A 24,302-nucleotide genomic window follows, 5' to 3' on the forward strand; every position below is an offset into this window, starting at 1 on the left:
GGACATAGAGGTAGTGTACAGTTAGGATAGAGAAAGCACTGTGTGTCAACTGTGGGTGCACCCATGCAGCTGGGGATCTGAAGTGCCCTGTGAGAAAGAGAGACAGGTTGAGACCGCCAGAGTTTGAGTGTGGCAGTAAGTTTCCTATGCTGAGGCATCGAAGAGAGTAGAGGATAGCCCAAGCGTGAGTGATTAGACTGGGAGCCCCCCCAGTGAGTAGGCCTGATGAGTAAGGTTTAGTAAGGTTGGATTTCTTCTGTTTATAGCCATGGTGATCAACTGCACTGTACTGATGGAGTGGGAATCACAGGAGATAGCTGTGGTAGTTGCAGCAGCATAGTTTTCCCCTAATGGCCTTCCCTATGCCCTATATGAACTTGTTCTTTCCCTTTGTTATTATTCTGAAGAAGGCCATTGAAGGCTGAAACGTCAATCTTTTATTAAACGTGTCTAATAAAACAATGTATTGTTATGGTGAGCAAGGTTGCGCCATTTCCTCTCCAAGGTTGCAGCAGCAGATAAATATTTTGGGTGTGAGAGGTTTTAGTGCATAAGATCTACAGGAAGTTGAGAGAAGGGGTTCCATCATCCCAGGTCGACAGCCTGGCACCACCATTTAGGTCCAAGTATTGGGATGGGGTGGTGGGTTTTGTGGATAGTGTATAGGTGCAAGGTTAGATGGTAGAGAAATTTAAGATTTCCCGATTCCCCAGTGACCAAAATGTGCAATCCGCACTCCGACCTGTGAAAGGCAGCAATACGCAACACAGCGTCTTGTCTCCCGGAAATTTACACGAAGAAGAAGACTCTGCAATGGAGGTCCCAGGACCAGATAGCGATTGGAGAAGCCCTGCATTCCGACAGAAAGTTGTTGCACAAATGTGAGACAATTCTGTTTTATTAATATTGTTTGTAAACGTTGTGATATTTTAGTTACTCCGCTATTATCACTACAGTGGCTAGCTAGCTCACCACAACTTCAGTCAGCGCTAACGAGTTAGCAGCTAGCCGGGGCAGCCGCTAGTTGGCTTTATGGATCAGCCCATTGGCGGCTCCTCTGGTTACTAGCCAGCTAGCTATGAAACATGCTTGTTATGAGGCCGTAAACCAAGCTTAATCGGGGTAGATGTAGTTAGCTGCATTTGTCCGTATTTGCCATAAAGACCTAGCTAATTAGAGTGTTTTTCCCGAGAAGTTTTGAGACGTTTAGCTATTTTGGCTTTCAGCTAATGGTTAGTTAAACTAGCTAGTTACTATAGTCTTCGCTGTCTTTGCTTCGCTTACTATGTAATTTATTCGGAGAGGTTTATCGGCGGTTGGCATCCAATGTGACTTGCATTACCCCCACCAACTAGATTGGGATATAAATCCATTATAATTTGATGCACAAAATGGGGGGGGGGGGGGGTAAAACCTACACTCATTAAAACCCACCACCCTATTACACGATTTAACCCTATCTGGCCCTACCCCAGGACAATGACCTGCGAGGACAGGACCTCAACACACACTGTAACTCTCCTGGAGTCAAATCTCGTATTCACACATACTTCTCTGCTGTACAGTTGGTAACCATAGCTATGAACGCTAAGAATCCAAGCTTACTGAAGCATTTCACTCATTGACCTATCCCTCTGTGCTGGCACAGATCTACTATTAATTAGCAGGGATTGTCTCAGTATCCCTCACCCTGGATCCATCTTCCGCTACATCTTTCACTGCCTCAGCATACGACACCCTCTGCACTACTCTAACCCTGGTAACCTCAACCCGCCTCTCTTGCACCGGACACTTCTGATCTCCGGCACCATGTCCACTCCTACAATTAGCACATACCAATTATTTTCCCAATACTACACATTCCTTTGTATCATGATTTTCTGCACACTTCTCACACCTAGGAACTAACCTCCTACACACTGCTGCCACGTGCCCATAAGTTTGACACCTGTAACAGTATAGTTGCGTGACGCGTAGTGCCTGCTCTCTCTGGTTGGAAGAAATGCACACAAATGTTTCAAGCCCACTATGTGTTACCATCACTGACTCAAATCATTTCCCACCCAACCTGAAACCACAAATGGATCCACCAAAAGGACAAATCTCACTCCTACTGGACCATTCGTTTTCATGTCCATCGATGCAGACCTCAGGCTCCAACCACTACACCACACCTTCTACTTCACTTAACTCGCCATCGCTCACTTCCATTTCACCTCCAGCACTCGACTTGGCACCAGTCTTCTTCACCCCCTATCTCCTTTTCTATTGCCATCTTCATCAAATTCAACCTCTGCTTTCCTCATTCTCTTGAACACCTTCCTCTTTTTCCTCTTCCTCACAGCTAAAAACAGAAGAATATCTCCTGCAGCTTAGGTAGCGGAAGTAAATCCCCACACTCATAACATAAGTTCCTGTTGTTCCCACTTGTCTCTGTAGCCTTTTAACACTCGACTGTCCCCACAAAATCCATGCTCCTGGATCCTCCCCTACTATGTAGCCAGCTAACGTTAGTTAATGTTAGTTAGCAAGATGCTCGCTACAACACAGACCCCAGTGACATTCCTGCTTGGCCTCACTTGGAATAAAATGCACTTTATCTGCCAGGAATGTAACGAATATCATTGACATGTGTGCTAGCAAAATACAGCAGGCAATCTATCTGAATCGCTTCTTCTCTTTCAGTGAAGAGGCGATGAGAAAGGCTGGGACTGCACACACGAAGTCCAGCAATGATATGGAGAACCATGTCTATGTCAAAGCCAAATCTAGAGTGAGTGAACGGTTTAATTTACACACACCTAGTAAACTCATCATGGATCATCAAACTCTAACATTGTATATGAGTAACTGGAATTATTGGTAAATAATGGCCATCTCTCATCTAAGTGTGTTATTGTTTACTTCTGAACAGGAAGAATACTTGTCCCTGGTAGCAAGGTTGATCATTCATTTCAGAGACATTCGTACGTACCCCACATACTTTTTCTATCTACTATGTATGTCTAGCTCACATTCATATTTTTCAAGACGGCTAATCTGTCAAGTCACGTAATGGACATTTTTTTGTTTTGCAGATAAAAAGGCGCAAGGAGGTGGTCCTGGTGTGTTATTATTTTGCAAAACATGTTCTCCGTTACTAAAATACTTTCAGAAGAATATCTACATATGCCACTGCACATGTGTAAATGTACACATTGCCTCCCCTCTTCCAGATCCCATGAATGCCCTGACCAATCTCCCAGGTGTTCCAGGGGTTCCAGGGGGCATCGGTATGGGGCCTCGGCCACCTGGTGCGCCCATGGGTGGAATGGGGCAGATGCAAATGAGTCAGCATGCCATGGCAGGAGTGGCTGGAAATCCTCAATCGAGTGAGTACCTCTGAAGCTATTTAATTTTCTCACTTTATTTCATGTTTATACCATGGTGTTGTTGAATGCTTGTTTCTGATTGGCTTGAAGGGCATTCTAGAGCCTGCATTATCACTATAACGTACGGTAGAATTCACATGTTCGAGCTGCTTATGAAAGCAAAAGTTTAATTTAAAACATTGGTATTATTGAATTAGATTTTCATAATAGCAGGCTTGGACTGATGGTTTGGTTAGCTAAACTAGCAAGTCTGTTTGGTTGGCAAGGCAACTACTGTAGCTATCTAGTAAACTTGCTAGCTACTTCAGTGGATGTTGAACACATTTCTACCTGCAAATTAACATTTCTTTCGGCAAATGTGTTAAAGTGGAACTGACAGCATTTTAACTATATACTTTGCAGATATGAGACAAACAATCATAGTCAATAAAATCCCCAGTTTATGCTTCAAAACCAACTTTAAGAGGTTTTAAAAATAGGTTATATTTGACAAAAAATTCCATGACATACAGTAAGGCATTGTTGGCGGAATAGATGGATGCAGTTCAATACATGATTAATATAATTCACCAATACCTGGTAGTCCAAAAAATATTGCTATCAGGTTGTAAATCAGATGGCCTGGTACATTGTTTACTGCCTCCACACAATCGGGGCTCACCGTTTGTTTCAATGACTCAATATTTTGAACAGAAATGGACAAATGTAACTACAATCACACTAGCAAGGGCAATGATCACAAGTCAGTCATAAGGTGGATAATAGGTTAGCTCACATGTGTAACAAACAAAGCCTGTGGGCCAACTAGGGCACACAAGCTAGTATAAAGGAGTCAACAGTCATCTACTTTATGAAACTACAGGCTGATGTGCTTGCATCACTAAATTCAAATTCAACTGTGCTGCTTTGGTGTGTCCCATTTAGAGCCTACAGCACAGGGAAACTGTACAGACAGACACATGACACAGTCCTAGCTTGGCTGCTAAAATGTTGCAGTCTGGTTTCGGTTTTTAAAGCTGGACAATGAATGACAAAACTAAACCTGCAACAAAACACCTTGCAAAGTAGAAATATGCAGGCCTATTACAGCAACATATTAATCAGTTGCCTAGGCTGGCTACACAACTACAATACATTTTAAGTGCACCATACAGCAATGCTGCCTTCAATCGCACCGGGGATTCATGCAGTACAAAAAATTTGAAATCCATGTTAAGTTTAAATCTTGCAACAACCTATAGATAGGTTGTTATTTGGAGTAATTAAATACTTTTTGATTAGGGTCACAACATTATGAACACCTGCAGGCATAGCAGCAAAGCTGGACAAATATTATTTATCTTTTGTTTAAATAAGTCAAAATGCTATGTACGGCATCCTATGTACATAAGTGGACATTATGAAGGGCCATATTTTGGCCAGTTTGGGTCGAAGTTGCACGTAAAAAAAATACAAAGAAGCTATGTCTAGCCCGCAAATTCATTGTTTTTTCAATATGGCCTGTTCACTGATGGAGTTTGACACCCCTGGGCTAGCATATTTATTTTTGTAGCTAGCTAAAAATCACAAAGCCTAACATTAGCTAGTTTCTAGGAGGATGTCATGTCATTGGAGGAGTGGGTGAGTGACTGACTCATTGTTTTTGGGTAGGTACAGCTAGAGGTGCAGGTGGCATTTGGTTAGCTAGCAAGAAATGTGAATCGCTTTGCTAGCTATTTAAGCTGAACTTAGAACGACTTATCCACAGTGTCACGAACCGGCTCAGAGCACGTAACAAACAAGGAGACAACGTGGAGATGGGGAACAAAATATATGTATTTAAGTAAAGTAACCTAAATATAATTAACAATGGTGTGTGTAATCAGTAATCAGTAGTGTGAGTGGTGGCGTGCATAAATGTGATAATGAGGGGTGTTGAAAGGTGTAAACACCAAAAACAGCCACAAAAGTGCCACAGCCAAATTCTGTGTCTGCATGGCGAGAGTCTCAATGGATTGGGAAGAGGTGCATTTTTCCTGGGACACCCGAGCCCAGGTGTCCCATTTCGCTGACGACCCTCCTGGCTCCGCCCACCGACATCCTATTAAGGAAAACAAAAGCAAAGAGAATTCGGCAGACAGTGGGAGGGTTGTCCCCCCCCCAATAAAACCAGGGTCCAACAAAGACCCCGGAACACCATACCAGTCACACAGCAAATTAATCCAGCCTTTGCGTCCTTTTGCCCCAGCCAACCTCGTCCTCCCCAGACCTCAGCAACCTTTGAACAGGAAGTAACCTTTAAGAGGAAATAAAATGAGACCAAAAGGGAACAGACCGGAGCGACAGAACAGGACAATACCAGACACAAAATAAAACACTGTCAAGGGAGCGACCACAGTAGAAAAGTTCCAATAAAAACTACAGTAATAACCAATCATTCCCAAGAAATGCATCAATTCCTTTTTAGTAGTTGATGGTGGAAAAGCATCAATAGCTACCACTTTAGCCCAAACAGGGCGCACTTCACCCTGCCCAACCACCTTTCCAAGCTATGTAACGGTCGCCTGAGCAAACTCACATTTAGCCAGATTGATCGTGAGGCGACCTGGAGCTTGAACAAGGCTTGAATACGGGACAGATGTTCCTCCCAAGTATCTGCATATATCACTACATTGTCCAGATAAAGAGCGCACCCGGCCAGACCGGAGACAACCCTGTTCATAAGTCGCTGAAAAGTGGCAGGTGCATTACACAGGCCGAAACTCATAAGATACAGGGAGAAACCCAACTGGAGAAAGGCTCTGCCTTTCCTGCATGTACCTGACCTCAGCATCCAGACAACACAGTTTCTCTAAAGAAACTCTATAGAACCGCTGACGAATGGGGTCAGCATCTCCAATGTCAATATCATGTTCTATTAAGTTTGTACGTGTAGGTGTATCAGAAAACAAACATGGAAATCTCAGAATCAGACCAACCATCTCTTTCCGCCCATCAACAGGTAGATGAGCGAGAAGGCTGTCTAAAATATCCAGTGTCTCTGAATTTTTCAATCTACAAATCAGGACCAGGAACATCTTCCTCCTCATGCACGAACCAAGCATGACAAGAACCCAGGGAAATAACGGTATCGGCCAACATAACAGGTTTACCGTCCTGTTGACTCCCACTGTTCAGTCTCAGAGGGTTAACAAATTTACATGGCACAGTTGGTGTGCTTTTCTCCATTCTGGAGTGGCAACTAGATAGTTTTTCTCAGTGTACTAGCGTACCACCGTATATGGACCTTGAAACTTGGCTTGAAAAGGAGAACCAACAATTGGCAGCAGAGCAAGAACCTGGTCACATGGACGAAAGTGACGAGGCTCAGTTCGCTGATCAAATATGCCCTTCATCCTCTCCTGTGAAGATGACAGCTTCTCTTTAGCAATTTCACTAGCGGCGTACAGGTGTCACCGGAAATCACACACATACAATAAACAGGGACTGAAGGGACTTCCAGTCATCCTGGAGAACAGATAGAAGTCCACGCACCTTATGTCCAAACACAAGGTCATTAGGACTGAAACCCGTGCTCTCCTGTGAAACCTACCTAGCGGCTAACAGTAACCAAGGCAACCCCTCCCAATCCTTATCCATCTCCGTACAATAAGCTCTCAACAAAGACTTAAGTGTTTGATGGAAAGTGCTCCTTGACTTTGCGCGTGATAGGCATTAGACAAATTGTGTTTAATATGGAGCTGTTGGAGAACCTGACCAAACAGATTGGAGGTGAAATTAGATCATTGTTCTCTCTGAATGACCTTAGGGATTCCAAACAGTGAGAGAAACTGAGTCAAAGCTTTTAACACAGACTTAGTCGTGATACACCGGAGAGGATATGCAGCAGGAAACCTAGTGGTCTGACATCACAGTGAACAGGTAACTACTACCCTTTTTAGAACGAGGCAGAGGACCAAACGTCAATAATCAGATACTCAAAAGGTTGGCTGAGTACAGGAATAGGAAACAGTTTTCCCTCTTTAACCAAGGCCAAAAGAAATGTCTTAATATGCGATTGTAGGTTCTTCTCACACCCATATGTCCAGCAATGTCATTGTGGGAATTCATCAACACCAACTCACGAAAAACAACTACCATGAGACACCCACTTTCTAATCAGAACATACCATTGGGGCGGCAGGGTAGCCTTGTGGTTAGTGTTGGACTAGTAACCGGAAGTTTGCAAATTCAAACTCCCGAGCTGACAAGGTACAAATCTGTGGTTCTGCCCCTGAACAGGCAGTTAACCCACTGTTCCTAGACCGTCATTGAAAATAAGAATTCTTAACTGACTTGCCTAGTTAAATAAAGGTAAAATAAATACCATTGGAGAAAATAGCCATGGGCGACATCTCCCAACTGTTCCACAGGCACAATTTGGTCACGCAACTCTTCTAATGTGGGGTCAATCCCGTTGCGCATTCATTAGATCGGTGCGGGATACAGAACTGGATAACAGGGAAAGCAGTGACAGACTTTGTTGTATTCTCGTAAGCCGGCGCAGTGACCAGGTCGCCACGGCTCATAGAACGCGTCACTGCACACGCAAAGAACACCTCTGGGAAACTCTGCGCACTCTCATTAGGAATCCCTACAAATGACGGCTTAGTGGAAACCACTAGGCCATACACGCTCACCAGCCAACTTATTCCCCAGGATAACGTCGATACCCTCAATAGGCAACAAAGAACAAACCGCCACAACAACCTCACCTTTAACCAGTCCACAATCCAACATCAGTTCATGCAATGGAACTGACAGTGTTCAAACCTATTCCCCTAATTAGAACACTATTCCCTGAATCAGTCTCAGCAGAGAAAGGTAACACAGATTCCAACACAAACAATTCAGAGGCACCTGTGTCTCAGGATCTTCACTGGCACTAGGTTCTTACTTCCTGACAGACACACCCCTCTGTAATGAAATGTAAATAGTCTGTGTCAATATGGACTTTCACATGCCCCTGGGCATGAGACATGGTGTCAGGAATGAACTGATTTGGAACAGGCGCAGCTAACGCCGTAGGCTTATATTTAACGTAAGCACATGTACTGAATTTACCCCTAGCCCTGAGAACCGGACATTCGTTTTTCCAATGACCTGAACCTTGACAGTAGTGAAACTCTTGACCAAAGTCAGCTTTACCACGGGAGTCAGGCTCCTAGTTCACTGAAACTGCCCGTGACCAAAGTATCTCGGTGAGCAATGTCCAAATCGCTCCGAACGCTCCCACTCACTCCAAATACGCGGCTCTGCAAAGACACTTGTGAGTCAAAACATACTCGTCCGCCAAAACCGCAGCTTCAGCAACAGTCTTTACTTTTCGTTCGTTAATGTACGTGGCTATACGATCAGTGATTGTGTCCTTTAAATGCTCTAACATAATCAGATCACACAGCTCTTGGAAAGTCATAACTGCAGAGGTGGAACACCAGCGATAATACTTGTGCAAACTCAACATGAGTCTGTATCATCCCTTTTTAAAGTTCTAAATCGTTGGCTGTAAGCCTCAGGAACCAATTCGTAAATTAACCTTATCATAACTGACACTGTTGGCAACACTAAGAGCTGGACATTGCATCCTGCGCTTTACCAGTCAGCACACACTGCAACATTAAAGTGCGGTTAGAATCAGGCCAACACCTCGCGTCAGCAACACGCTCAAACAACGAAAAGAATGTCTCAGGGTCCTTTTCATTAAATTGAGGCAACAACCATAAGTTCCCAACAATATCAAATGTGTCCGGGGCACGACCAAAATAGGAATGACCCCTAGGTAAATCTGGGTCACCTTCCCAGAGCAAACTCTCCCCTGAGAGCTTTCCTTCCCTAACCAACTCTAACCACTCTTGTTGCAGCTTGAATTTAGCACGCTCCAAATCCGGTTTAAACGCCAATTCCTTTTCATACTTTACACAATCATGCTCTAACTGTAACTGAAGCAGTTCAAAAAGAAGACTACTAGGACTAACCGATGGCGCGGTTATTGTAATGATACGGGGAGACAGCGAGTCCTCAGCAGAGGCTGCCCCAGTGGTAACTTCAAGAATACCACTCCATCAGATTGGCCTTCAATATCAACCTAATAGAATTTGATGTTTATCACTATTTTCAACCTTGTAGTGTTCAGCAACTTTCAACAGCTGTTCTTTAGTACATAATTCTAACATTTCCTCTGATGGAAAGCGAATGAACTCGTCTATGTAAGACGCCATAGTCAACAGAAAATACAAGCACATCAGACCACAACCAGATGACAATCACACTGGGCACCACAGAAGAGAGAGGAGATATATATGGAGCTTCCCCAATGTACTTTCTCCAATGCAGCACACAACAAACTATCCACTGCAGTGGCAAGTTTACCAACCAACAAAACAAAGGCAACCAGTACTGGGCACCAAACATTACAACTAAAACAAGATGTAGTAAGCTAGTAAGCCAAATTACACTAGTATTAGACCTTCATAATGCAACAAAGTGCTATACACCAAAATGTCTATGAACCAACTTTATGAAATCCCGGACAAGCCCCCCCACTTGTCACGAACCGGCTAAAAGCAGGTAACAAACAAGGAGACAACGTGGAGATGGGGAATAACAAAATATATTTATATAACTAAAGTAAACTAAATATAATTAACAATGGTGTGTGTAGTCAGTGGTGTAAGTGAGTGGTTTCTTGCATACATGTGATAATGAGGGTTATTGAAAGGAGCCAACGCAAACAGCCACAAAAATGCCACAACCAAAATTTGTGTCTGCATGGAGAGAGACTGGGGAAGAGGTGCATTTATCCTGAGACACACCCGAGCCCAGGTGTGTCCCATATCGCTGACGACCCTCCCGGCTCTGTCCACCGACATCCTATTAAGGAAAATAAAAAGTAAAGAGAAAGAATTCGGCAGACAGAGTGGGAGGGTCGTCACAACAGTAGGCATATCTCTTAGTTGTCAATCAAATGTATTTGGTATTGATCAAATGGGTGGGCTGGCAAGTTCCCATTCAGTTGTCAAAATGTGGGTTGGGACAAGCATGCATTGGCAATCAAGCTGCAGGACGAGCAGGCGACTATTCCACGCTACTATTCCCCATTGTTTATCTGTGAGATTTTGACGGCCAACTAGCTGAAAACATTTGAGAGGGTTTATCTAATGTCCCCTCTAGATTTGAGCTAATCTCTCTCTGGCTAGCATTAGTTGTTGATCTTGTTGATGTGCATAGGCAACTGAGGGAGAGAGCCTAACTTTTCATGGTTGTTTGATCAATAGGACTGTGAAATCTATTCAGGTGTATGTTGTGTAGCTGTTGCTACTGCCTGTAAATACAGTCCACTTCAAAGTGAAAGATATTGGGTCCGTTTGGCAAATGGGTTATTTGCATAAAGGAGTACTGTAATTCAGATTGGCTATAGCGCACCAGTTTGCTTAGACTCCGGTCTTGGACAAGTCAGATATTTTTTTAGGTTTTATTTTCTGCAGTGTCTATTAATTGCCCAAACGCACGGCCGCTTTACCACTCTATATTGCTATATAATTTTCACAAATGCTATACTTTGTTCCCAAACATTCTATGGATTTATGAAAATGAATTTATTTAAATTCTCGCTTGTCTGAAAATGTAATATTCTTCCCGGGGGTGTGTATGAACAGATTTTAACAAGATTTTGTGTTGCTAAAATGCTGCGAGTTCCACTTTAAATTATAGCCATGGTATAAAAGGGATAATCAACTCGGGGCTCTTCGCGTTCTCTGGAAAATAATTCAACCCCGTGGAAGGTAAGTGGTTCCTCAATTAACTTTCGAGATTATGCCGTGGGACTTAAAGGTAATTTGTGGTTTAGTATGTTACCCTGCGCCACTGCTTCATTGCTTCAGACCACCGCAAGTGGGAGATAGAGTGCTGATTATGCTTTCTGGTCCCAAGGCGCTAATGTGTGTCTACCTGAATGACTGCTGTCAATGATTTGGTGATATAAACCAAATTGAAACTGATAATTGTGCATGACTTAAATTAAATTTGATTTAACTGAATGATGAGGGTGATTTGCTATTTCTCTGTCCCACACGCACACCTGAAAAAATACTCATTTTTTTGTCTCTACTTCAACAGAAGAAGCTGAAACTGGACTGTAGCATATTACTTACTGGAACTGTTGTTAAACTAAGGTTTTATTCTAAGTGAAAATATCTGTTGACTGAATATAAGCAGCAAGTGATGTCTGCTAAATAAACAAGTTGATGGTGTAGTCATATAGCCTTGGCACATACAAACGACAACTACATCACACTTGCCCAGACCCACCTACTCACACCCCCATCTCCAGCGCCTGTATCACTCTACGCCACATGGCCTCAAACTGCACTATTTTGTTTCTCTCCGTTGCCCACGCACTTTCAACATTTAGATAAAGCATTTAAAGGCGGACTTCGGTTGATTTTCAATTTGTTAGAATACATTTTTTTCAAGATGATTGACGAGAAAAGTATCGTCCAACCCATAGGGTATCTCACTGCACTCTTATATCCCAGAAGAATGGCTTCAGAGGGGATGGCTGGTTGAGAGAATTCCAAGAGTGCAAAGCTGTCATCAGGGTGAAGGGTGACTACTTTGAAGAATCTAAAATCTATTTTGATTTAACACTTTTTTTTGTTTTGGTTACTACATGAATACATATGTGTTATTTCATAGTTTTGATGCCTTCACTATTATTCTACAATGTAGAAAATAGTGAAAATACAACTTGAATGAGTAGGTGTACTGTATATCCACAAGGCTAATAAATAGTCACATTTTTCCTTTGGATTATTTAATGAACCTATATCATGTTATCCCTTTGGAGCACATGCAAAAGTGATTTGGAGTTGTTGAACGGGAGTGACAAAATGTATTACACTTGAATTTTAATGAGCTGATTGATGAGGATGATGAAGAGTGTAAGTACGTAATAACGCTGTGGGCCAGGTGTAAATGGTTTAGCAGCCTTTCCAATAAATTTGAATACATAAGAAGACATCCACCCTTGATGGGCTATCAGCAGGACAATACTCTTGCTGAGTTTAGGGACTTTTTAAATGTATTAATGGATGTCTGCGAGGCATGTCACTTCACCCATCTCTTTGCATAGCCCACCACATGCACTGTTTTCTAACCACATCTGGATGGATCCATAACGAATTACTATGGGAATAAATCACTGAATGAGAGAAATAGTGGAATAAAGTAGGCTAATGCAATTGAAAGCAACAAATTGTTGCATACTAAAACACCCAAAGTCATCCAACTGTTATAATAGGATTTGAAGCAATAGCCTACCCACGTGTGGTCAACTATTTCTGCACCGTTTCACGCTGCTTTTAGACATGCATGGGGACTGGTCTTGATAAATCAATCATATCTCCATTTGGATATTAGTTAGCCTACAATTAGGCTGTCCAAATGTTAGGATTATTTTGCTCTTCTCTTCCAGTCACTTAGTAGCCTAGACCTACTCTCGACCGGTCGTACAGCGCCATATTGTCCTAAAGGAAACCCTGAGGCCTACATAGGCTAATGTAAAATGCATTTTTGTTTTTCTTGGAATAGAAACACCATAATATGAATCAATTTAGTTAAGCTACATTTCTAACAGTATAAACAGCACATCAAATACAATAATACTTTACAAACAAATTATAATCAATCAAACTAAATGTTTTAGTCTCTAGTATAGCCAATATTAAAAACAGTCAAATGCGATCGTGCATTCAATCGCTTTAGCCACATGTTGCGGTTTATTAATTGTTTAAATATTCAAGGGTCCCTTATTTAAGTACATGGATGACTTGTATGCTGTGTGATGACATGCAGGAATGATTGATGTACTGTATATTGAAGTCGGCCTTTATGCCAATAAGTAAGTTACACTAAAAACAGCTACAGTAAACAGGACTCTTAGGCTTACAGCTCCATGTCATTTCAATAACCTTATTCAATTAAAAACCTTAAACCCACCTGTCCCTGAATTTACTGAAATATGTGTATTTTACACTCAAGTAGTAGGCCTACATTAAGATAAATATCATAAAAGACAACTTACTGAGCATATCATCAAAGTGCCATGAAGGTCTGCTGTGCGCTATGCATATTAACAGTAGAATATCCAGGACTCAACAAGTAGCCTACCAATAGCTGCCAGTCTATAAATACATTTAATATACACAATCACAAAGTAATCCATTAATATTTTAAGGTCATTAAAAAAACAATACTAAGACAATTTATTTCAAAAGAACAGAATAGCATGTATTTCTCTGTGCTATAGTAGCTGAGGCTATGGTTGCTTCATGTCAACAAAATTAACTTGTTATGCTCTTTCAGATATAGGGTATAGCAATCAAAATGTCTGGCCTGCATGGACCTCTGTAGGATTATTTAGGAAAGAAAGCAAGCGCCAACAAGCTTCATGAAGACTCCCTCAAAGATGCCCTCTGGTGGCTTCAACAAGCATTAAGGGCATTAACTGCAACAATGGCTGACAGTAAAATACTATGACGTCATGCACTGTAACATGCTGTACCATACCGAGGCATCCTGCAGGTGGTGCTGCAGTACGATGCAACTTTGAAATGAGGAACACACCTTCCACATCATTCAATATTTTCCATAGAACGCCTCATTGATTATCCCTTACTTATTTGAATTCTGTCTGTTAGCACACAGAAACAATTGGATCAATAGCTTACCAGTCATGACATTTTGATTTTGTATCGGGGACCTCCAAACTCATATTTCTGTGTCCTCCGTGAGGCTCAGAGCATGTGAGCGGAGATGAGTGGGAGCTGAGCGGGCACAGTTTGACTGGAGCGTGGGAAAAGACGTGGAGAGCTCTGTGAGATGAACAGAGTGTCCAACTGCCCAACTCGGCTTACATGCACTGCTCCAGCCTCTTATTTCTGTGTGCTCCGGTGTAGGGCTTTTCCTCCAGGGCTTTCCCCAAGTTTTCAACTGGAGGATGTCTGTTTTGTCCACATCCTCCCTGTAGTAGGAGGTCCAGGGCAGATGCAGATGCAGCAGATTGCCCAGCAGCAGGCCCAGCAGCAGGCCCAGCAACAGTCCATCCAGTTCCAGCAGTTCCAGGCACAGCAGCAACAGACAGCCATGCAACAACAGCAACAGACGGCCATGCAGCAGCAGCAGCAGCAGACAGCAATGCAACAACAGACAGCCATACAACAGCAGCAGTTTCAGGTCCAGCAGCAGATGAAGCTGCAACAATTACAGCAGCAACACCATCAGAACCAACAGCTCCAACAGCAGCACCAAAACCAGCAGCAGCAGCAGGCCCAAAACCAGCAACAACAGAACCAGGTATAAGCTTAAAAGCCCTGCCATGATAGCCTGCCTAGGATGTACAATTAAAAGCAAACCGAGACATGCAAGAAGGCAGTTGAATTGGTTTATCTTTTGGTAAACAAGTATGACATGACGACAAAATATTTTTGGGGTTTAAGTTAATCTCCATCTTAAGTATTTACACACCCTCCCCCATCTGTCTTCAGATGCACCCATCAAGGCACCAGCAACAGCAGATTCAGTTACAACTCCAACAGCAGCATGCACAGTCCATCCAGCACATGGTCCAGCAACAACAGCAGCAACAGGTTCAGTCTCAGCCCCAGCCGACCCAGCTGCCCCCCCACTCCCAGCAGCAGCAGGGCATGGTGCCCCAGTCTCTGGCTGGGCAGATGGCCCCCACACAGCATGTGCCCATCAGCTCGCTCAGTCAGCAGCAGCAGCAGCAGCAACAGCAGCAGCTCAAGATCCAAGCCTTGCAGGTAAAGCAGAGGTGGTGTTATTGAAAAAGATTAAGTTAAAGTTAGTTTAACTACAGAGTAGTTAAATCTCTGTAGAATAGTGGTGACTCTTTGTTGTCCACTCTAAATTGATAATCTATAGTATCTGGGAAAACACATTATATTCCAGTAACTTGTTTACACACCCCTCTGCTTGCTTGCTTCCCTATGTGTGTGTATGTGCCGTGTGTTCTTTGTATGTGTGTGTGCTTTGTGTGTGGCCAGGCTAGAGCATTGCAGCAGCAGCAGCAACAGCAGCAGCAGGCCCAGCAGGCAGCGCAGCAAGCCCAACAGGCGGCGGCTCAGGCCCAGCTAGCGGCAGCTGTACCTGGCCAGGTAAGAGCACTGCAAGCTGGTGTGGTGGGACTGATTGACTGCCACTGGTCACTGAGCCTGGCCTGGAGTGAGTGCATGTTTTCAGATTTACCAGTTTGGAGTGACGACAGGGTTGATTGAATTTTGGGTCGCAAACTCTACGCTGCCCTACCAAGCAAAAAGGCATTACCTGCTCATAGTGTGGAACTGAGAAAAATTGCTTTTATTTACCTTGGTCTCACAGTAACTTTATGCAGTTACTGCTAACATGACCCCCATTCTTTTCTCCAAAACACAATACAATAGAGGCAGGATATTTGTCCACATTATTAAGCATTTAATGTAGTAATGACATTATGACATTAGTAATGACATTATTAACACATTTTTTGACGAAATGAGCAGTTAGTGCCTTTTTGCTTGGCAGTACTGTTTTGACCATATTTCGTTTTTTGTGTTGCCTGTTGTCATACTTAAGCTGTTGCCATAACCAGAAGGTAGTAGTGGTTGTTATATCACATAGCATTAGCTAGAGAGACTTAAGTTTGCATCGATTCATATAATGGCAAATTTTCTGCTTAATGGCTCAGGGGTTCTTTGGTTTGAACAGAATGATGAATCTCCTATGTAACCCAGGGAATCAATTTAGTTGGTTGTCATTTGCATGTACAGTGCCTTCAAAAGATTCACACCCCTTGTGCTTTCCACATTTTATTTTTGAATGGCTTGAATTTAAAATGGAATAAATGTATATTTTTTTATCACTGGCCTACACGCAATACCCCATAATGTCAAACTGGAATTATGTTTATTGACATTTTTACGAATGAATAGAAAATGAAAAGCTGAAATGTCTCGAGTCAATAAGTATACAACCCCTTCGTTATGGCAAGCCTAAATACGTTCAAGAGTAATAATTTGCTTAACAAGTCACATAATAAGTTGCATGGACTCACTCTGTGTGCAATAATATTCTTTAACATGATTTTTGAATGACTACCTCATCTCTACCCCACACATACAATTATCTGTATGTGTGGGGTAGTCGAGCAGTGAATTTCAAACACTGATTCAACCACAAAGGCCAGGGAGGTTTCCCAATGCCTCACAAAGAAGGGAACCTATTGGTAATTGGATAAAAATATAAAATACATTGAATATCCTTTGAGCATGGTGAATTTATTCATTACACTTTAGATGGTGGATCAATGTTCCTGAGTGCCCGAGTTACACTTTTACATTGTAATCTCTGCCAAAGCTGCTTATACAAAGTATTGACTCAGGTGTGAATACTTATTTATGTAAATTAGATATGTTGGTATAAAATGTTCAATACATTTGCTAAAATGTCTAAACATGTTTTCACTTTGTCATTATTGTGTGTAGAGTAATATATTTAATCTATTTAGAATTCAGGCTGAAATGCAACAAAATGTTGAATAAAGGGCATGATTACTTTCTGAAAGCACTGTATGGTGCTTTTTGAGAATTTCCTGATAGGCTTGGTACTCATCTTATCGCTTCCCGGCAAAAGAGTGATAGAGCTAGGATTCATTTCCACAGGACACTTCCCCATCCCTTCTTTCTCTACCAAACTAGAATTAATGGAGACCTCTTCACCCCAACGCTAATTCTCCTCCCTATTGAAATGTTGTCAGAATGAAACCCATGGGTGGGCTGCTGAGAGAAATGAAAGTTTCTCTCCCAGAGGATGTCTCTTTATTATACCTCAGACCTACTTTAGAATGTCTTGTTCCCCCTTCATGCATGTGTGCTGTTCGTGCAATGAATGCTATAAATGCATGCCTACTCTGTCCTGCAAACCAAATATATCCTTTAACTCAGCTGCTATATCTACTAGCGCTACTCTTAGATGCAAAGACATGGCATCATCAATTATTAAAGGACCCCCACCATCTCATCCAATTGACCAATAGACACGGTTGGGAAATCACTGCCAAGCTTCTTACTGGGGGGAACAATGGGGTTCCACCATTGGCGGTCATTTAAAATACTTAAAGCTAGTTATACTAGATTACCAAAAATTATTATCTGTTATTTGTAGTCATTTGACAGATGTTTATCTTCTGTACTTCGCTAATCCATTTAAATAATTGTCAAACACACTGTATAGTTTGGCCTTGTGAATAAAGAGGGAGCATGTTCCCACTGGCTGTGGAAGGCCTCGTCACTGTTGTCATGGGAACACTGCCTGGCTGTGTGTCTCACACCAGAGTTAAAGATATGACTAACAGTTACTGTGTGAATGAGTGTGCGTGCATGTGTGTCAATGAGTGTGTGTACGTGTATGTTTGTTCTTGTGTACCTTACAAGTGTTGATCCTGGGTGCTTGCTTGCATATGCGTTGTGCATATGCGTTGTGCATGCAGGCGCCTCATCTCCGCTGATGCATTGCATTTCTTGTTTTGCTTGTGACATGTCTGTTGTCCCCTCTGTCCTCCTCCAAGATGATGATGCCCCGCCTTGGGATGCAAATTCCGCCCCGGTTGCCCCGCGCTGCCCCGAACCCCGCCATACCTCCAAACTCTGCTGCCGTGGGAGGACAGCAGTTACCACAGGTATTTACGCCAGGGTAGAGTGACCAGGCAGTACTCTGACCCTGACATCTATGGTGACCACCTCTCCTAAAACCATGTCCCTCTGGTGTGCTTCCTTATGCCAACTCTTACCCTTCAGTGCAGCCCTCTAATCTCCTCCCCACTTTACCCAAACCACCTCTCCTGCACCTTACACAGACCATTGGAATTAGATCTGATAGTGAATGTCTGTTCTCATGCTCAGTATGTAGTTGATTCATGAAAAGAGAGTTGTACCTTCTACAAGCAGGTTCTGATTTGGAACCCATGAAGGGTAGGCCTTAGAGCTGGGACAATAAACCCAAAATTACCGACATTGCCTTCCTCTTACCGAAGCATTTTGTGTACCTCTGTCATTTTTTGTGATTTTGCTACACAATGTTCCTGTAGATGGCTCTGAAACCATTTTTTCCCCACAGTAATAGCCTATGCATTATCTGCTATGAAAGTATTTGCCTGTCCCTGTTTTGCTGTTGGCTGCTGTGAGCGAGCCACTCCCTCTCCCCACTGTGTGCACGGAGGAGGGAGAGATGCTTTCTGAGAAGCACAAGTATATGACCGTTTCTCAAAATGCAATTGCGGGAAAAATACCGTTTTCAAAGCAACTACTGTTCCAGTTCCAGAGAAGAGTGTCACAGCTTTCTGTGAGTATATAATTTATTCTTCACCTCTTAATACTGAGTTCATTGCACCACTTTATAACTGAAGTAGGCTGTAAGCCTAGTATGGTTTCGATGCGCCCGAAGAGTGGAGCGCGCAATTTGCAGTGAATAGGCCTACATCAAGTAGCCTAGGCCTAGCGCTGGAAAGTTTTTGTAGATCATTAGCCTACATTTACTGATAGATTCATTAATTAGTCTACCTGGCAACAATATCATATTTAGCCTGTAGTCCGATGTGCACAAAGAGGCCAAATTAAATCTGATAGGCTCAAACTAAATTGGATTCTATTTTGATAGGTTGCATATCAAAATAACAATCATGCATTCCCTGGATATGTTAGATGAAATACCTTATTTTTTTAATCATAAGCTACCATCTATTGTCTTACTGGGTACTGGAAGAAATTTGTCTAGAGTCCTACCGCTAATGTAAAGTAATTGTCCATGACATCTTTTTTTTAATAGTTGTATTTATTATTATCCAGCAAAATAGTTACATTTATCACAATGACTTTTTGTACATATCGCCAATTCTAGCACCTCCCCACAAAATAATAATTTCGTAATGATTTATCAATATCGCAAACAACTGGTCAATTTATCGCAATATGTATTTTTGTCCATATTGCCCAGCTCTAGTAAGCCTGTAGATTTTGTTGGAAATGTAGTGTATTATTTTGCTAAGTATTAGGGCATCTGGCCAGTATTCATTGTTGTTTGGTAAGTACCAATAAGACACTCAATTATATTTTCTTCCCATCTTCCTCAGTAGGCACTCAGGCCCTGATCGGCGTAATGGCTTGAAGCAGGTTTTTCCCCCTGCTATTAAGGTTGGATGGTAATGTGATGCAGCTTCCAACCAGCTGAACAGTTGCTTGGGTTCCTCTGATGTGAGCTCCCTTTTTTTACCTCCTCCAAAGGTGCAGCAGCACCAGATGATGTCATCGCCCTCGCCGGTACAGGTGCAGACACCCCAGTCCATGCCCCCCCCTCCCCAGCCACAGCCATCGCCACAGCCCCCATCCTCCCAGCCAAACTCAGTCAGGTGATCAAAGTTGGCATGCTCACTCTCTTATTGACTGGAATATGGCATTTGAAAGTTTTATTTCAGGTGTAGTCTTGAAATGAAATTCTCTGGTGTCAACTGTGACCCTGTATTGTGTTTCTTCACAGCAGTTCTGGTCCCACACCGTCGCCGGGGGGCTTCCAGCCTAGCCCATCCCCCCAGCCCTCACATAGCCCAGCCACCGCACGCACCCCGCAGAACTATGGTGTCCCCTCCCCAGGACCTCTCAACACTCCAGGTACTGTCCCAACTCCTCACTGGAGCAGAGGTGCGGTTCTAAGCCCGTAAGCCTCATAACTCACCTATGATTGTTTTCCTTACTAAAGTTGACATTCTTAATTATCTTTATGTAAGATGTTGATTTGTATGGAGCTTCTTTAGTTTCCCATTTGCCTGTTATGCCAAATATTGGAAGCCCAATCAAACCCATTCTCAGTGCCCCTGTATATGTATACACATATTGAATGTACAGTTGAAGTCGGAAGTTTACATACACTTATGTTGGAGATTAAAACTCGTTTTTCAACCACTCCACAAATTTCTTGTTAACAAACTATAGTTTTGGCAAGTCATTTAGGACATCTACTTTGTGCATGACACAAGTCATTTTTCCAACAATTGTTTAGACAGATTATTTTACTTATTCACTGTTTTTCACAAATCCAGTGGGTCAGAAGTTTACATACACTAAGTTGACTGTGCCTTTAAACAGCTTGGTATATTCCAGAAAATGATGTCATGGCTTTAGAAGCTTCTGATAGGCTAATTGACATAATTTGAGTCAATTGGAAGTGTACCTGTCGATGTATTTCAAAGCCTACCTTCAAACTCAGTGTATGCTTGACATCATGGGAGAATAAAAAAAAATTGTAGACCTGGTTAATCCTTGGGAGCAATTTCCAAACGCCTGAAGGTACCACGTTAATCTGTACAAACAATAGCACGCAAGTATAAACACCATGGGAACACGCAGCTGTCATACCGCTCAGTAAGGAGACGCGTTCCATCTCCTAGAGATTAACATACTTTGATTTGCACTTTTCGCACCAATCTGAGAACGGCAAAGGACCTTGTGAAGATGCTGGAGGAAACATGTACAAAAGTATCTATATGCACAGTAAAACGAGTCCTATATTGACATAACTTGAAAGGCCGCTCAGCAAGGAAGAAGCCACTGCTCCAAAACCGCCATAAAAAAGCCAGACAACGGTTTGCAACTGCACATGGGGACAAAGATCGTACTTTTTGGAGAAATGTCCTCTGGTCTGAAAAAAATGGAACTGTTTGGCCATAATGACCATCGTTATGTTTGGAGGAAAAAGGGGGAGGCTTGCAAGCCGAAGAACACCATCCCAATCGTGAAGCACGGGGGTAGCAGCATCATGTTGTGGGGGTGCTTTGCTGCAGGAGGGACTGGTTTAATTCACAAAATAGATGGCATCATGAGGTAGGAAAATGATGTGGCTATATTGAAGCAACATCTGAAGACATCAGTCAGGAAGTTAAAGCTTGGTCGCAAATGGGTCTTCCAAACAGACAATGACCCCAAGCATACTTCCAAAGTTGTGGCAAAATGGCTTAAGGACAACAAAGTCAAGGTATTGGAGTGGCCATCAGAAAGCCCTGACCTCGATCCTATAGACAATTTGTGGGCAGAACTGAAAAGGCTTGTGCGAGCAAGGAGGCCTACACACCTGAATGAGTTACACCAGCTCTGTCAGGAGGAATGGGCCAAAACTCACCCAACTTTATTGTGGGAAGCTTGTGGAAGGCTACTCAAAACATTTTACCCAAGTTAAACAATTTTAAAGACAATACTACCAAATACTAATTGAGTGCATGTAAACTTCTGACCCACTGGGAATGTGATGAAAGAAATAAAAAGCTGAAAAAAACACATTTTCTCTGCTATTATTCTGACATTTCACATTCTTAAAATAAAGTGATTATCCTGACTGAAGACAGGGAATTTTTACTAGGATTAAATGTCAGGAATTGTGAAACTGAGTTTAAATGTATTTGGCTAAGGTGTATGTTAACTTCGGACATAACCTGTATATTATTATTCTGATTGTTGTCCCATGTGGTTGTCTGGTGGTGTGTAGGGAACCCCAGTTCAGTGATAAGTCCAGTCGGGGCCTCTCAACTGGAGGACCAACAGTACATGGAGAAACTCAAACAGCTTTCCAAATACATTGAGCCGCTGCGCAGGATGATCAACAAGATAGACAAAAACGAAGGTATACACTCATGCCATGCTCTTTCTTACTTTTATGTCCACTCTCTTCTGTTCCCACTCACTAAAGGGAGTTTGTGTTCCCAACAGATAGGAAAAAGGACCTGAGTAAGATGAAGAGCCTGCTGAACATTCTCACTGACCCCAGCACAAGGTAAAATAATACAAGTGTGTTGCTTATGAGTGTGTCAATGCCCATCCATGTTGGTCTTAACAATGGTTATAGAACATATCTCCTCTCCCTGACTTGCAGGTGTCCTCTCAGGACCTTACAGAAGTGTGAAATAGCACTGGAGAAACTGAAGAATGATATGGCTGTGGTAAGCGTTTTTCAATCATGGTGAAAATCTTTGTGCTGTTATATTGCTCTTTGGTTCTCAAAATGTCTTTCTGTTGTGAGTTCATAAAGGTTACCCATTGAAAGTGAATCATTAGTTGTAAAGAACCTAAAACTCTAGCAACTATTTCACTAAATGTTTCCCTATTTGGCTTATTAATAAGACTTTATTCTAAACTTGTTCTAGCCAACACCACCCCCTCCACCTGTGCCCTGCACCAAGCAGCAGTACCTGTGCCAGCCCCTCTTGGATGCCGTCATGGCAAACATCCGCTCTCCTGTTTTCAACCATTCCCTGTACCGTACCTTTGCCCCAGCCATGACAGCCATCCACGGGCCTCCAATTACGTGAGTTTATCCTAACCACTCCTTCATGTCCAGAAACCCTAAAGGGTGGACAAATTTTCGGCTGACATCTTGGCGCGACCCTGCTTTAGATCTGTCCACGTCTCTATCATTGATACAAGACCATCCTCATTTCCCTACAGTGCATTTAGAAAGTGTGTGAAAGAGTACAGTAGCAGTGGGATCAGACCGTCATCTGACACACATCTCTATTTTCTCCCACTCCACTCCACAGAGGCCCCACCATCGTGGCCCGGAAGAGGAAACACGAGGAGGATGACCGCCAGACCATCCCCAACATCCTGCAGGGGGAGGTGGCCCGCCTCAACGCCAAGTTCCTGGTTAACCTGGACCCCTCATTCTGCAGTAACAATGGCACGGTGCATCTAATCTGTAAACTAGGTGAGTTTAGGGCAGAGGTTGGCAACTAGATCCAGCCACAGTTGCATTGAGACACGATCACGTTTCTCTTTATTCGTGGGAACAGATTTCCTAGATTAAACTAATTTCTAGCTGAATTCCTGATTTTTACAAGACTAAAATCCTTACGGGGCCGCCTGTTGCCGACCCCTGGTTTAGGGCGTTAAGAAATTAAGGCTGGGGGAAATCACATTATCCTCCCTCAAAGATAAAGTTAATTGATGTCTGATGCTATTCTCTGCTTTTCTCTTCCAGACGACAAGAACCTGCCAAGTGTGCCACCTCTCCAGCTCAGCATCCCTGCAGACTACCCAGACCAAAGCCCTCAGTGGGCAGACGATGGGCAAGTGTATGGTAAGACACACTGGCTCTCTCTGTACCCATACTCAACTATGTAGCCTGTTTTAGTCAAATTAACTTTAACTTTGGTTGTAATGAAATGTTGCCCAATATTACCTACAGTTTAAAATGTATAACAAATTTAATGTTCAGCAAAATAACAATTATAATTTTTTAACCATACTGCCATGTCAGTAGCTAGTCTTTTCATGTTTCATGCATTTTCTAGTTGATTAATGCATCACTTTGTTTTTCTCTCCAGGTGCCAACCCCTTCCTAAAGAACGTTCACAGAAACATGACCTCCAAACTCCTACAGCTCCCAGACAAGCACTCTGTGACTGCACTGCTCAATACTTGGGCCCAGAGTGTCAGACAAGCCTGTCTTTCTGCAGCGTAGACAAGAGGCTCACCTCTTCATCAAACCTCTGCTGGAGACAACATAACTTATCACAGACTGTGCAAACTGAAAGGGGTGGGCTACCTCACCCTGGAACGCCAGCTCTCCCCTACCACCACTAGGGTGTGCTGTTGAGGCTTCAACACAATGGTATTATGAGAAAGTCCATTTGGGGTGTGTTCTGTAAAGAATTCTAAGGTGAGAATATGTATAACCAATAACTAAACACTTTTCTGTGTAAAGCTTTGAAGTGTGTATATGTGCTCGTAAGGGAATTTGTCTTTTTGTTATCAAGAATAAATACTTTTCTGCTCACCTGTTTTCATTAACCAGATCCATCCCCATCATCCTTTACCATAA

The 24,302-nt window shown here is 42.7% G+C and overlaps 1 protein-coding gene across 4 annotated transcripts; it reads left to right on the top strand.

Annotated features, from left to right (window-relative positions):
• The first annotated feature begins 773 nt into the window (after nucleotides 1-773).
• Nucleotides 774-24,257, top strand: LOC135518018 (mediator of RNA polymerase II transcription subunit 15-like). Of its 4 annotated transcripts, none has more exons than XM_064942835.1 (18): nucleotides 774-881; nucleotides 2,686-2,773; nucleotides 2,915-2,966; nucleotides 3,078-3,104; nucleotides 3,216-3,371; nucleotides 14,416-14,741; nucleotides 14,933-15,208; nucleotides 15,452-15,562; nucleotides 18,010-18,120; nucleotides 19,721-19,845; nucleotides 19,974-20,104; nucleotides 21,972-22,106; nucleotides 22,193-22,256; nucleotides 22,356-22,422; nucleotides 22,627-22,787; nucleotides 23,020-23,186; nucleotides 23,460-23,558; nucleotides 23,806-24,257. In XM_064942835.1, the coding sequence occupies exons 1-18, from the start codon at nucleotides 814-816 to the stop codon at nucleotides 23,940-23,942; spliced, it is 2,301 nt and encodes a 766-aa protein (XP_064798907.1). In that variant the 5' UTR covers nucleotides 774-813; the 3' UTR covers nucleotides 23,943-24,257. The 4 variants fall into 4 exon arrangements, with proteins under 4 accessions (XP_064798907.1, XP_064798908.1, XP_064798909.1 ...); XM_064942836.1 differs by having other exon boundaries at nucleotides 19,977-20,104; XM_064942837.1 differs by having other exon boundaries at nucleotides 14,419-14,741.
• The last annotated feature ends 45 nt before the right edge of the window (nucleotides 24,258-24,302 follow it).

The sequence above is a fragment of the Oncorhynchus masou genome, chromosome 28 (assembly GCF_036934945.1).
Source record: "Oncorhynchus masou masou isolate Uvic2021 chromosome 28, UVic_Omas_1.1, whole genome shotgun sequence".
Classification (NCBI taxonomy): Eukaryota; Metazoa; Chordata; class Actinopteri; order Salmoniformes; family Salmonidae; genus Oncorhynchus; species Oncorhynchus masou.

What these genes read in the sequence shown, in the direction of transcription:
- LOC135518018 (XM_064942835.1), top strand. Translation starts at nt 814, where the DNA reads ATGGAGGTCCCAGGACCAGATAGCGATTGGAGAAGCCCTGCATTCCGA. An exon ending in TCCCAGCCAAACTCAGTCAG is followed by an intron (nt 19,846 to 19,973) that starts GTGATCAAAGTT and finishes GTTTCTTCACAG; the next exon opens with CAGTTCTGGTCCCACACCGT. An exon ending in TGAAGAATGATATGGCTGTG is followed by an intron (nt 22,423 to 22,626) that starts GTAAGCGTTTTT and finishes AACTTGTTCTAG; the next exon opens with CCAACACCACCCCCTCCACC.